We start from the raw sequence: 15,339 nt of genomic DNA, 5'->3' as shown, positions 1-15,339 counted from the left end.
ATGTCTAGTGACACACCAGATTTTTCATTACTTACAATACTAGGAGCAGTGGGTCAAGGGTTTGGCTGCTAACTGCAAGGTCAGCAGTTCAAACCAACAAGAGGTTTCACAGGGGAAAGATGAGAGTGTCTGATCCCATAAAGACTTACAGTCTCAGAAGTGCTGAGGAGCAATTCTGCTCTGTCCTCTAAGGTCGTTATGAGTTATAATTGACTGGATGCCAGTGGGTCTATAATAGGAGGGCCCCTGGATGGCACAACTGTTTAAGTACTTGATTACTAGCTGAAAAGGTCGGGGTTCAAACCCACCCAGTGATGCTTCAGAAGACAGGCCTGGTAATCTGCTTCTATAAGTCACAGCCTCCGCTCACATGGAGTTGCCACGAGTCAGATATTAATGATAAACCCCCAAACCAAGCCCTCTGCCATCAAGTTAATTCTGACTTATCGTGACCTTGTATTGGTTCTCCAAGGTTGTTAATCTTTACGGGAGTAGATAATCTCATCTTTCTTTCTCAGTAGTGAGGAGATAACAGTTTGTTCAGCATATGTGTCAAAGAGAACGGAGAGATGGAAAATGAACTGACATACCATCAATGCTTTATCTGACCAAGTCCCCTCATCTTTTTTCCATGGACTGACTGAGGGGCTGGGGATTGCCACCCTTGCTGTTAGTCCAACACTTCCCTGATCGTGTCACCAGGGCTCCTAATGCTAATAATAGCCAACATTGATTGAGTGGTTACTATGTGCTCCTTAGAGCACGTAGCTGCTAACCCAAAGGGTGGGGGTTCAGACCCATCCAGGGCTCCATGAGAGAGGACCTGGTGATGTTGCTTCTATAAGATCACGGCCAGGAGAGCTCCACGAGGCCGTTCTACCCGGTCACGTGGGGTTGCCCTGAGATGGCTGCACAAAAAGTTAAAACAATTTGCTCACGGTTCCACCAGCATTAAGCGTCAGAGCCAGGATTTGAACCTGATGATCTGTCCCACTTTTAACCACTGTCAAAATACTTGTGAGCAGAAGTTCTAACAACTTTCAAGGAGAAAGAGCTCAAGGGTGAAAGAGCATTCACCAAGTGAAGGGTCAAAGTCTCAGTGACAAACAAGATATCTTTCTCTTGATAATGTTCTCCCAGCCTTGGGGGTTGGGTTTGCCAGGAAATGACAAAGTGTTGTGGTGGGATTAAAACTCCTTCTCCCCCTTCAAATGAGCTTAGTTTAAAATGTCCATCAGGGTTGAGCCTGGAGTGCGCTGTGCCCTGGTTTCTGCATTGTGGAGCCAGGCAACAAAAAACCTCACATTCTCCTAAGCTTCTGTCAGCCTTTTCCGTCTCTGTCATCATTTTAATCACAGCAGGACCCTAACGGGTCTCTTCACTGAAAAAGGGTTCTGGCCTATTGACAAGACACTCATCTGTGACACTTTAAATCTGGATTAAAAAAATAGCAAGAGCTGGTCCTGGGGGAATTGCTTCCTCCAGAGCAGAGACAATGTGCGAGATTAAAGAATCGAGGATTAGCATCTGGCAGACTTTTTCCTTTGAGTCTTAGCTGCTACTGGATGCAGTCAGTAACTGCATTTCTGAGCTTCGTAGAGGGGGTGACAGGACCCGACTTGATGTCCAAGAAATACCTAGCAGGTACTGAGAAGTGTTTGTGCGTGGCATTATTTCAGTTTTGGCTCCATGCATGACAAAATTACGCACCATAAACAGTATCGAGCAAACATCGATTATTAAAAACGTATCCAATCAAATTCGAGAAAAGATGCAAAATGGAGGTTACAGACCACAAAATAGGTGACTTACACTCATGTTAGTTTTCCTTTTAATGTTAATATGTCAATTCGAACATTGTGTTCAGTAAAGTATGTTGTTGTTAGATGCCAATGAGGTTCCAACTCAGCTACCTCATCTGCAACATATGCCACAGCCTGAAACGCTGCCCGCGTCTGCACCATCCTCACAGCTGTTCTTAGGTCTGAGCACATTCTTGCAGCCACTAGGCCAGGGCATCTTGTTGAAGACTTCCTCTATTTTGCTGTCCCTCTGTCAAGTATGATGCCCTTCTCAGGGACTAGTGTCTCCTGACAGGACATCCAAAGTACAGAAGACCAAGTTTTACCATCCTTATTTCTATGGAGCATTCTGGCTGTTCTTCTTCCAAGACAGATGTGTTGGTTCAGTCTGTGATACTTTCAGTATTTTTTGCTAGTATCATAATTCAGATGCATCAAGTCTTCTTTGGTCTTCCTTATTCCGTGTCCAATTTCCACATGCATATGAGGTGATTGAAAAGTGTAGGGTCACCAAGATGAAGAATACTCTCAACGAATTGGATTGACCCACTAGCAGCAACAGTGGGCTCAGAGGTACGATGGTGAAGATGACACAGGACTTGGGTATGTTGCTAAGAGTCTGAGTCAACTCACTAGCACTTCACAACAATATAGAGTGCTAGAAATATTTGAAGATTGGAAGATTCTATGGGCAAAATATTGAATGATACAGGACGCACCAAAAGAAGATGGAAAGACTACACAGAGTCACTGTAACCCAAAAGAACTAGTCAACATTCAACTACTTCAAGAGGTAGTATATGAGCAAGAACCAATGGTACTGAAGGAAGATGTTCAATCTGTATTGAAAGCATTAGCTAAAACCAAGGCTCCTGGAATTGATGGAATACTGACTGAAAAGTTTCAACAAGCTGGCGAAGCACTTACTCATCTGTGCCAGGAAATTTGAAAGAGAGCTACTTCACTAACTGACGAAGATATACATATTTGTACCCATTCAAAATTATAGAACAATATCATTGGTATCACATGCAAGTAAAAATGTGCTGAGGATCATCCAACAATGGTTGGAGCAGTACATTGACAGGGAGCTGTCAGAGGTTCAGGCAGATTCAGAAGAGGACTTGGAGCAAGGGATATCATTATCATCTTAGATGGATCATGGCTTGTGGGAAGCAGAGCACAGGAAGAGAGTGTATACAGATTAATCCTTTATTCTCATATATTAAGAAGCCTGGCCAGCTGGGTTTCTGGGGTAGAGGGAGGCCTTCATGCTTGTGAGTTGGAGATGAATTTCAATCACATTCTCATAATGAATATTGTTCCCCACTGTATCCTCCCATAATAGCTCTTTGAAGTGACCTCGTACAAGCACATGGCTGATTGTTATCTAGCTGGCAGCTTTAACTATAGGAGCAGACATGTGCTATTGCTCTCCAAGCTCTGAAGACAGCCACTCCCCCTTACCTGTCCCTGGCACTGGTGTTAGGTTTCTCCTCCAATGTATCTGAAGGACCTTTAAGGTTAGGGTATAGTCCACTTTGTTACGTATGATGTGGTTACCTGTAATTAGGGTGCTTGCATGCCCCTAGAGGGTACACAAGCCTCGATTGGAAATATATTCTCTCTGCACAGACCTGGCTCCTGAAGTCATGACAGTCCCGAAGGTGAGCCCTGCATGCTTTATCTTGTCTGATGTCTCTGTAGTTTTACCCCTCAATTACACAATTGCCCCTGGACCTATTCCATTGTGGGAGCTGATACCCCCCACCCGGCCCCCACCCCATGACTGAAAGCAGAGAATGCCGCAAAAGTTTACTTGTGTTTTATTGACTATACTAAGGTTAGTCAACTGGGGAGACCAGAACACACTGTGGATAGTTTTGAGAAAGGTTATACCAGCCTACTACATTGTGCTCATGTGGAACCTGGACTTTGGTCAAGAGACAGTTGTGCGAACAGCATAAGACCATACATGTTTTAAAATCAGGAAAAGTGTGTGTCAAAGTTGCATCTGTTTGCCATACTTATTCAATCTGTATGCTGAGCAAATAGTCAGAGAAAGCTGGATTATATGAAGAAGAATGCAGCAGGATTGCAGGAAGGTTTATTAACAACCTGTGGTATACAGATAACCTTACTTACTGATAGTGAGGACTTGACGTCCTTGCTGATGAAGATTAAGGATTGCAGCCTTCAGTCTGGATTACAACTCAATGTAAAAGCCAAAATCCTCACAAATGGACCAGTAGGTAACATCATAGTAAAATGAAAAAGATTGAAGTTGGCAAGGATTTCGTTTTTCTTGGATCCCCATGGTCATGGAAGCAGCAGGCAAGAAATCAATCATTGGGTGAAGCTGCTACACAAGACCTCTTTAGAACAAAATGGGTGCGTAAGCTGAAGTGATGAAGAAAGCTGATGGCGCCCAACGATTACAAGATATAGAGTCTGGGGCCTGAAGTTAAACAAGCGGCCATCTAGGTGGGAAGCAACAAAGCCCACATGGAAGAAGCACGCCAACCTGTGTGATCATGAGGGGTTGACAGGATCAGGTATCAGGCATCAGAAGACTCAAAACAACCATTTTGATCCGAATGAGAGGGATCAGAATGGAGACCCATTACAATTGGACATCCCTTCACAGAAGGACCACAAGGAAGGGACAAGCCAGCTGTGGTGCAGTAAAGCATGAATGAAACAACATTCTTCTAGTTCTTTAATGCTCCCCCCTCCACTATGATTACCCCAATTTTACCTTAGAAAGCTTGCTAAACCAGAGCAAGTATACTGGTACAGATACAAGAGCTCTGGACACACACAATCCAGGACAGATAAGCCCCTCAGGACCAAGAATGAGAGTATTGATACTATGAGGGTAGGGGAAGGTGGAAGGAGAATGGGGGAGAGAGGTGGAACCGATCCTAATGATTGATGTACAACAGCGACCCCCCCGCAAGGGGATGAACAACAGATACATGGATAAAGGGAAAGAGTGGATAGTGTAAAATATGAAAATAAAAATGGTTTATAAATTATCAAGCGTTCATAAGGATGGGGGGGGACAAAAGGAGGAGTTGATCCCGAGGGCTCAAATAGAAAGAAATATTTTGAAAATGATGATGGCAACGTATAAATGTGCTTGATACAATTAATGTGTGGACTGTTGCAAGAGTTGTAAGAGCCCCCAATAAAATAATTTATTAAAAATGTTTTTTTAAAGACCTCTTTAGAGTCTAAAGAGGTTACTTTTAAGGACTCAGATGTGTCTGTCTCAAGCCATGGCATTTTCAATAGCCTCATATCTGTGTTCACGTTGGACATTGAATAAGGACATTGAATAAGGACATTGATGCACTTGAATAGTGGTGCTGGCGAAGGATATTTAAAGTACCATAGAGTACAAAAAACCCAACACATGTCTTGGTAGCCAGAATGCGCCTTAGAGGCAAAGATGGTGAGACCAGCCCCTGGTGAAGGACATCATGTTTGGTAAAGTAGGGGAGCAGCGAAAACGAAGACACTTGGCGCGATGGATTGGCACAGTGGCTCTATCGACGGAGGAACAATTGTGGGGATGACACAGAAGTGGGCGGCGCTTTATTCTCCTGGCCTTGCAGGGTCGCTGTGACTTCCAACGGACTCGCTGGCACCCAGCAGTAGCAGCAGCAGCGTAGACGAAAACTCTCTTGGATGTGTATCTGTGTGCGTGTGTATACACACGCGCAACTAAGTCCAGGAGAACTCACCCCGTGTGAACACGGGACACGTGGTTGGCTTTCCCCAGCCATGCGCTCTAATGAAAGAAAATGTGTGGTGCTGGGCAGGGCCCCATCTTCCTCTGAGCCCACAGTGGTTAACCGCCGGCCTATGGCTGCTCCGCGGAAGACGGTGCTTCCATTCTACTCAGTACCGTAAGGAGGCGAACGCAAAATTTGCTCCGGGGCGGTGTTTTGGTTCGGGAGTGTTTTAACACAATTCTCCGCCCCGCCCCCGTAGTAGAGGCGGAACGTCCCGTGGCCGCGCCCCGCCCTCGGCCCCGCCCCTAGCGGCCCCGCCCACCGCCTGCATTTCCCGTGAGCCTCTGCGCCTCCCCGTCTCCGAAAGGAAGTGCCGTGAGTGCGCCGACGCGGCAGTTACCGTACGAATTTGCCCGGGCCGCAGCCCTGGGGGCCGGTCCGAGGCGGGACTTCCGCCGCCGGGGCACGTCGGTCGGGAGGCGGAAGCGCGGCCAGGGCGAGAAGCGGGTAGCGCGGCGCTCGGGCCCTCGTCCGGCCTGCGGGTCTCCGGGTGGTCGCGCGTGTGAGGAAGCCGCGATCCCGCGGCCCAGCTGTGCCGGGCGGCCCCAGGTCTCCGGTAAGTGGGGGCGGGGCGGCGGGGCCCTGCCGACCGCCCGCCGCAGGTCTCCTCGCGGGGCAGGGTCTCCCCGGGGGCCTGGCCCCCAGACGCTCCTCGCCGCGCCGCCGCCCCGGCCTCCCCGCTGGTCCGGTTAGTCCAGGCAGCGTCCGGCTTCCCGGGCCCCGTGCCCTGCCGGGCGCCCCTCCGGACCTCCCTCATCTCCAGTCGAATCGGCCCGTGGTGTGTGCGGGCTTTTGAAAAGCGCGCTTTTGTTCCCTTATGTTTTCAGTGGGATTGGTGGAACGAGACTGTTATTGTCCCACGGGATTCTGTGTTCTTTGATGGCTGGAATCGTGTTTGCCCTAAAAAGAGAAAGCGACAGCCGAAGTGTGCGTCCCAGCCTGGCCCTGGGCCCGGTTCCCCATCTGTAAGTGAGACAACCCGGTTCTGGCAGGCTGCCCCGCGATGGGTCCGTGCTGTACTTGTGAGGGCTTCCTCCTTAAGGGTGACTCTAGTCTGGAAACACTGCCAGGGCGAGCGCCTGCCTCACCATGATGTTTGAGCCGATTGTTGCCACCCCTCTGTCAGTAGGATGCTTCCCCACCCCGCTTCACCCCTGTGAAGCCCTTCATTTGGGAGCTGGCCGCTAGACGTCAGGTCGATTGCTTCGGTCACTTTCCCTCCCGCCAGTGGGGCCTCCATGAAAAGAACGACACCACACACAGGAAAAACAGTTACACCCATCTAGATGGTTTATTATTTTTAATGAATGAGGAGGTACCGTGCCAAAAGCAAACCAACTTCCCTTAGGTCAATTCTGAATCAGAGCTACCCTGTGGGGCAGAGTAGACATGCTCCATGGATTCCCAAAGCTGTACATCTTTTCCACAGCAGGGAGACTCATCTTCCTTCTCTTGGAGCAGCTAGTGGGTTTGAATTGTTAACCTTGTATTAACTGCCCAATTCTAACCATGAGACCTTCATAAAGAAGCACTATCCCCAAACTAAACCCATTGTCCTGGGGTTGATGCTGACTCAGCACCAACTCACAGGCAAGGCAGATCTACCCCCATGAGTTTCCAAGACTGTAACTCCAAGGAGGTGAAAGCCCTGTCTGTCTTCCAGCAGAGCTGCTGCTGGTCTGGAACTGCTGACCTGCAGTGTGCAGCCGCGCTCATGACCGCTAACCCTCCAGAGCTCCTCCAAGAAGCACCGCCAGTAGGTGGTTTTTCATTTCAGCACTGTGACCCGCACTCTGAGTCGTGGATACATTTGTTAGTACTTAGTCAATATAGCTTAATGTATATATTAAAGACAAATGCTGATAGTTGATAGCAACAGCTATAAGAATAAACATGCTCTGTTTACTGAAATAGTTCATGCTGTCTGTAATTAGTCCGAGTTTACATTTGTTATTTGTCTGTGTGCGTTTGAAACGCACAGGCAGACCTTGCTTTATCATGCTTCACAGGTGCTGTGTTTTTTTTTACCTGTTGAAGGTCTGTGGCAGACCTGTGTGGAGCAAGGTACTGTGCCAAATGGGATGTGCTCGCATTTTTTCTCTGTGTGACATTTTAGTAATTGTCACATTATTCCAAACTTGTTCCTAATGCTCTTGTACTCCTCATAGTGCAGACATACTTTCAGAAACAATGGGAAACCAAAAAGTCATGTGGCTCACTTTGTCACGTTATCACTTCTGTCGTGGTGGCCTGGCACTGCACTTGCAGTAGCCTGGAGGCATTCCTGTACATCTTTCTGAAGAGAGAAAACTGCACACTCTTCATGCTGTTCTTGGCCACTTCTTGCCTGCCATCAAAGTAAGGTGCATCTTATACGTGTGTACACCTCTTGTTACAGGTAATTCTACAGTGTTGACCACTTGCTACCGAAGGTAATTGAAAAGAAAATAAGATGGCAGCCAATGCTTCAGGACAAGGTAATTTCTCTCATGGGTAAGACTCCACGTGTTAAACCCCTTTGACTAGGATTTAGCACAGGGCAATTACTGCAGTCACAGTGAAGATGTTTAACCATGTCAAGCTTTGCTTCGGGTCACAGGCAGCACTCTGTCACTTCTCATCACCTGAACAAAGTAGCACCTGCGTGGCTGTAAAGAACAGAAACTGATGGTCTCAGCCCTGGAGACTAGAGTTCAAATCAAGTTAATGGCTGTGTCGATGCCTTCTGAGGGCATTTAAAAAAAAAGTTTTATTGGCACATAATTTACATGTCAGTAGCTATTCAGTCATACACTCCTATAGTTCAATCATTCGATCATATCAAGAATTGTACAATCATGATCATATCAGTTTTAGAACAGCACCCCCAATTGGTTAAATTGCCTTTAAAATAAGTTGTGCAATCACAGTTAGTTCTAGTACTCCCTAACCCCTCCTGTCTTTATTTCCCACTCTTGAAATCCCCCTTCCCTCCCTGTCACCCACTCCCAGTACCCTCCCCCCCCCCCCCGCATCCCCTGTATCAGCTGTGATCACTATGCACCCACTTCTCGGAGGGGCCTCTAGAGAGGACCTGATCCGTGTCTTTTGCCCGGGTTGTGGTGGCTGCTGGCAATCTGGCCTTCTTTCGCTGCTTCTAGTGGTATCTTCACAAAGTCTCTTCTATCTCCATTTTTGTCTCTCTGCTTTCCCCGTTTGTAACCCACTACTCAGATTTGATTAGCATCAATTCCCACCCTATTTAGGAATGATCTCGTTCATTCTGATAACCAGAAATAAATTGTTTTCAAACAAAGTCACTTTCACATGTATAGGGCTTAGGGCCTCTCTTTTGGGGGAAGACAATTCCATCCCTGACATAATCAGATACATGTCGTCCGGTCAAGTGACCTCATGTGCAATAGGAAAAAACTGCCTGGTGGTCTGGGGCCATGCTCAGAATTTTATGTATTGGAGCCCATTGTTGCAACCACTCTGTTAATTCAACCTTGTTTAAAGTCTTGCACTGTTTTGCTGACCCTCTACCAAGCATGATGTCCTTCTCTAGGAACTGGTTCCTTCTGATTACATATCCAAAGTACATGCGATGAAGTCTCACCATCCTCGCTTCTAAGGAGAATTCTGGCTGTATGTTTTCCAAAACAGATTTGTTCGTTTCTCTGGCAGTCTAAGGTATGCTCATGTTTTCAATATCCAATTCCATAAGTCAAAGACAGCAGTTCTTCTTTGGTCTGCCTTATTCAGTGTCCAGCTATCAAATGCGTATAAAAATTCAAATTCACTGCCATCAGGGTAATTCTGACCCAGAGCAACCTTAGAGGACAGGGTAACCGGGTAGAACTGCCCCTGTGGGTTTCCAAGACAAACTGTGCAAGGGAAAGCCTCATCTTTCTCTCATATGCATAGAAGGCAACTGAAAACATCAAGACTTGGGTCAGGCACACCTTAGACCTTACAGTGACATCCTTAACACGTAAAAGGAGGTCAGTCTTTTGCAGCAGACTTGCCCAATACAATATATCACTTAATTTCTTTTTTTATATGATTTAATTTCTTGGCTGCTGCTTCCATGGGTCTTGATTCTGGATTTACGTAAAGTGAAATCCTTGATAATTCAGTATCAGTATTATATTAGATGTACAGTATCTAATTCAGTATGTTATATTAGCTATACAACATCTTTAATGGTTTTTAATCCTGTGTTTTAATCTGTGCTCAGATGATTTACTTTGTAGACCTTAGGTTCCATTGTGACCCCTGTCTTTTCTCACTCTTATACTGGACATCAGAAACCCATTTTTTGAAAGTTAATATTGTCATCAGGCAATATCATGGCTTCATTTTTATTTGATCCAAAACTTGTACATACATTTCCCCGGTTGTAGAGCTCTCTAAAGCATATCAAGTTAGATGCATTGTCTGCTGCCAGGGAGTTCTTACTGAAAATGTTTTATAAAACTTTCAGTTCACGGGGGCATGGCAGGGAGGTTGGAGGACAGGGCGGGGGCTAAAGGATGAAGAAAATGATTGTGGTGATGTAATGGTCACACAGCTCTTCCGGATGTGAGTGAACTGTTGTATGGTATGTGAGTTACATGTCACTAGAACTCTTGGGGAAAAGTTTAATCTCTGAAAAATACTAACTCCCACTTAGGATTTAATTTTCTGCGTAAAGACTTGAAGAAAACCTCTGTTTCCTTTCCATATCAAGTTTGAACTGCATGCTGACCTTGTGTATATTTGACCCATCCGCACATTTATTATTCATTCTTGGCTCTGATGAAATTTCTTTTCTTTCGTGTATAAGAGAGTTACCACGTTAAGGGTGGATTAGCAATCAAACAGATTGCTCTTGGATGTGCTGCCTTTGATGTGTATTGAGGCAGGTGATTGTAAGACGCATTCTATTTTTTTTTAAAAGATGCATTGTCTGATATAAAAGTGGCTCCTGGACGATCAGAACTGTGTGGAGGAGGCTTGGGCAGCTGGAAAGCTTAGTGGAGCCCGCCCCTTCTCATCCACTTAAATGTTAGACCCTAAGCCCTCCAGTCAATAGAGAGTGTTCCTGGGTTTTGTTATCTAAGTGAAGCTAGCTTCTTATGAGGGTGTGTAAGGAAGGATGCTGAGTATAGAGACGGGGCAAAGAACATGGAGAGAGGACAATCTCCGTATGTGCTCCACCTCCCTCACACTGCCACCCTCTCCTCTAGTTCCTCATGTCGTGGTGACCCCCCCCCCCAACCATAACATTTTTGTTGCTACTTCATCACTGTCATTTAGCTATGGTTATGAATTGGGTGACCCTGTGAAAGGGTCATTCGACCCACAGGTTGAGAACCAACTGCTGATCTAGAGCCAAGAGGAAGAAGGTGAGGGCGAGTAGACATCATGCACGTGTTTGCTGTATTTCTGTACTCCTCACTAGCTTGCTGTGTTCGATTCTCTGATTCAGTGACTCAAAATATTAAAATGCAGGGGACAATTATAGTTAAATCCATTAGGCTTCTTATACAATATCAATCTTCATCTTCTATCTATGAACAGCATAAGAGATAATATATCTTAAAGGAAGGTGTACGTTAGAAGAAAGTATATAGACATAATTTAATCAGCTGTTTATAAACTATTAAAATTTGTTTTAAAATCTCTCAATATAATGAACATGGGTGCACTATGCTCTCGAATAGATGTGGTAGCTATTGACCATAGACTATCATTTATAAAAAAAGACTATCATAGTGAAGCGCTGGGGAGCACTGGTGGTCTGGGAAATGAACAGTGTATGTTCATTGCCAACCAGAGGAGGAGGAGGCAGGCTCAAAAGAGGCGTTAGACTGTGCAGCTGCAGGAAAACACCGCCGACTCTGTTTATTTGTCCTGACCTTTCATTATGAAAAATTTCAAAAATATGAAAGTACGCAGATTAGCATAGTCAACTGGGGCTCACCTTTCACTGCCACATTCTGCCATTCCTGTTTCATCCATTCTTCTCCATTTGATGACTTTTAAAAACATGCTTAGATAAAATTTACATATATTAAAACGCACGGATCTTTTTCTTTAAATCCGTTTTATTGGCACATAGACATGTGCAGTTCAATAGCTCAATCATATAAAATGCACACATCTTTGCTGTATATTTTTCACAAACGATAGCAAACATTTCCATCTCACTGAAGGCTGCCTTTGTCTCTCCCCAGTCTTCTGCGCCTCCCCCCACCCCACCATTGTTCTGTGTGTGTGTTTTTTAGCTTAGTTTCATCTGTTCTAGAACCTTATATGAATGGGGTCATTAATTGTGTTGCTTGTTTGTGTTCAGCTTCTTTCACCTACTACAATGCCTGCGACTCTTCAACCATGCTGGGGCATGTGTCAGTAATTTATTCTTTTTTACAGTGTAGTAGTATTCCATGATCTCATGACACCACAGTTTGTTTCTTGATTCTCCTGGCTGTGGACTTCGAGATTATTGCCTCCTTTGGTTTTTGCAAATAAAGCTGCCATGACCATTTGTTCTAAAGTCTTTTTGTAGGCATATTAAAATTTTTTTTCTTGGATAAATAGTAGGAATGGTGTGCCTGAAAATATGGTTAACTTCACAAGGAAACTGCCACACTCTCTTCCATCCCCACCAGCCACACGTGACAGTCTGGTTGCTCGGCATTCAGCATTGTCTGTCTTTTTCATTCCACTCATTCTAGTGGGTGTGCAGTGACACTGCATTCTGGTGTGGACTGACTTGGTTCTGTGATTAATGATGTGGTGTTTGTTTTTTTAATGTAATGAAGTGGTCAGTGTAAATTTTCTTTATGAAGTACTTGTCCCAATCTTTGGTGAATTTTTAGAAATTGGGGTCATCTTTAATATTAAGTTGTGAGAGACTTAAAAAGAATCTGGATACAAGTCCTGTGTCAGGTAACCACGCTTGCTGCCATCGAGTCGTTGCTGACTTGTAGTGAGCTCCTGTGGGTTTCTGAGGCTACAACCTTGTGTAGCAATGGAAAGCCCAGTCTTACTCCTGTGGAGCTGCTGGTGGTTTAGAAATGCCAACCGTGCTGATGACAGTCCAGTGCATAACCACTATGCCACCACTGTGCAACATCCCTTCAATGTTGTACAAATATTTTCTCTCATTGCCTTTGTGGTGCTGCTATTCTGCATGTAGTAGGTAAGTTTTCTCTGGTTCTTTTCAAAATTGCCTCTTGGTTTTTACATTACAGACTTGATATGTGTAGGGTAGTTTTTTTTTGCTTGGGTTTGTTGATCTTTTGGGATGGTAATTGGATGTCTTTCACCAAATTTGGAAAAGTTTTGTCTGTTATTATTAAACTATATTGTTGACCCTGCTTTTCCTCTTCTAACTTCAAGTTTAACAAGGGTTCTGCAGTTTCTAATATGCTCGCAGTTCTATGCAGTGAATGTTTGTTTTTTTAAACATTTTATTAGGGACTCATACAACTGATCACAATCCATACATACATCAATTGTGTAAAGCACATCTGTACATTCTTTGCCCTCATCATTTTCAAAGCATTTGCTCTCCACTTAAAGCCCTTTGCATCAGGTCCTCATTCTTTTCACCTCCCTCCCTGCTCACCCCTCCCTCATGAGCCCTTGATAATTTATAAATTATTATTTTGTCATATCTTGCCCTCTCCCACGTCTCCCTTCACCCCCTTTTCTGTTGTCCATCCCCCAGGGAGGAGGTCACATGTAGATCCTTATAATCGGTTCCCTCTTTCCAACCCACTCACCCTCTACCCTCCCAGTATCGCCCCTCACACCCCTGGTCCTGAAGGTATCATCCACCCTGAATTCCCTGTGCCTCCAGCTCCTTATCTGCACCAGTGTACAGCCTCTGCTCTATCCAGACTTGCAAGGTAGAATTCAGATCATGGTAGTGGGGGGTGGGAGGAGGGTGGAAGGAAGCATTTAGGAACTGGAGGAAAGCTGTATTCTTCATCAGTGCTGCATCGCACCCTGACTGACTCATCTCCTCCCCTAGACCCCTCTGCAAGGGGATCTCCAGTGACCGACAAATGGGCTTTGGGTCTCCATTCTGCACTTCCCCCTTCATTCACTATGGTAAGATTTTATTTTTTTCTGATGATGCCTTATACCTGATCCCTTCGACACCTCGTGATCGCACAGGCTGGTGTGCTTTCTCCATGTGGGCTTTGTTGCTTCTGAGCTAGATGGCCGCTTGTTCACCTTCAAGCCTTTAAGACCCCAGACACTATCTCTTTTGATAGCCGGGCACCATCATCTTTCTTCATCACATTTGCTTACTCACCCGCTTTGTCTTCAGCGGTTGTGTCGGGAGGGTGAGCATCACAGAATGCCAATTTAATAAAAGAAAGTATTCATGCATTGAGGGAGTGCTTGAGTAGAGGCCCAAGGTCCTTCCGCCACTTTAATACTAAACCTATAAATATAGGCACATAGTCTTATTTCTGTTGTTGTGCTTTTTTAAAGTTCGAGGCTTTCCATTGGATTCTTTCCCAAGCTTCCTTCTTTTTTCTTCTCAGATACCCCCTTTATTTGTTATACCTGTTTATTTTTCTTACGTCCTTGACCATATTGCTAAGAGCTGATTTAGGTCCTTGTCAGCTAGTTGCATCATCAGGCCATTTTCAGACCTCTCTTTATTCTTTGCTTTTTTGTTGAGTTTGGTTCACATTTTGCTTTTTCTCAATATACTTAGTAATTTAAAAAATTATATACAGAACATAATGAATAATACATATTTTAGAGACTGGGTTCCGTTGTATTTCTCTGAAATGTGTCTTTGCTCTAGCAGACAGCTGCAGAAATCGCTGCTTAGTTCTCACCACGTAACTGCGGCTTGTTTGTTTGTTTTTTCCTGAGCTCCCCCGCCGCCCCCCGTACATGTAGTCCAGCAGTGAGTAAAACCGTGGTGGATTTTACAAGGGGACTTTATGAAGTTTGTGAGGAAAGTCCATATCTTTTCATTGCTGTTTTTCCATGAATGTTTTGTTTTTCAAAACTATTTTATTGGGAGCTAATAAAGATATCATACCATCCCATAGTTCAGTCACATCAAGCAGGATTGTACAGTTGCTACCACATCATTTTTCCATGAACCTTGTGAAGTTTCCTCATATATGCAAGCTTTAGACTTTACTTTTTCTATCTTTTTTTCTTGGGTTTCTGCCCTAATTGTCTGGATGCTCTGAGCACCTCTTCTCAAGTTATAAAGATATTCAAAGGCCTCAAATCTTACCAGTTACAGTTTCTGCTTGATTTTGGTCACTCTCCATTGTCTTTAAATAGTGATTTTAAAAATATTTTGTACAGCATTTATAATTATTTGTGAATCAGGGTTAGTCTAAGAAAAGCTATTCCTCTAGTTCTGGAAGCTAGAAGCAGACTGATTCTGATTTGAGTACACATGGCGTCTTTACAGTTAATTAAAAGTTTGTATGAATTTTATTGCATAATATTATTTAAAAAATCTTTAGTACCTTTAAACAAGTAATAGTATTGCCCTCAGTTCACTCGACCTTCTGTGATTTTGCGCTGTTGGACTCATCTTGGGTCACAACCCTCTAAAACTTAAGAAAAGTCTGACTTGTAAAGAAAACGTGCTACTTAAAAGTATACAGTGCAGTGTAAATAAAGGTGGGGGATAGCCAGCCCCCAAAATTTATCACGGGTTCGGTAGGCGCAATGGTACGGTTAAGATACCTAAAGATTATAGTAAAGTCATAGAGAAA

At 44.5% G+C, this 15,339-nt stretch overlaps 1 protein-coding gene across 9 annotated transcripts in view; it reads left to right on the top strand.

The window, feature by feature from the left end:
* Positions 1–5,939: 5,939 nt before the first annotated feature.
* The window catches only part of INIP (INTS3 and NABP interacting protein), a 29,354-nt gene continuing 19,954 nt past the window's right edge, over positions 5,940–15,339 (top strand). The window contains exons 1-6 of one of the 9 annotated variants that reach the window (XM_075560331.1): positions 5,943–6,158; positions 6,430–6,567; positions 7,269–7,358; positions 8,001–8,079; positions 9,150–9,274; positions 13,608–13,687. In XM_075560331.1, coding sequence (XP_075416446.1) covers positions 13,642–13,687 — 46 coding nt within the window. In that variant the 5' untranslated portion in view covers positions 5,943–6,158; positions 6,430–6,567; positions 7,269–7,358; ... (1 more) ...; positions 9,150–9,274; positions 13,608–13,641. Of the gene's footprint in view, positions 6,159–6,429; positions 6,568–7,265; positions 7,359–8,000; positions 8,096–9,149; positions 9,275–13,607; positions 13,688–15,339 lie in introns of all 9 variants that reach the window. The other 8 variants (XM_075560329.1, XM_075560333.1, XM_075560338.1 and 5 more) reach the window with 8 other exon arrangements.

Source organism: Tenrec ecaudatus, chromosome 10 (assembly GCF_050624435.1).
Source record: "Tenrec ecaudatus isolate mTenEca1 chromosome 10, mTenEca1.hap1, whole genome shotgun sequence".
NCBI lineage: Eukaryota > Metazoa > Chordata > Mammalia > Afrosoricida > Tenrecidae > Tenrec > Tenrec ecaudatus.
This window is presented reverse-complemented; position numbering and strand designations above follow the sequence as displayed.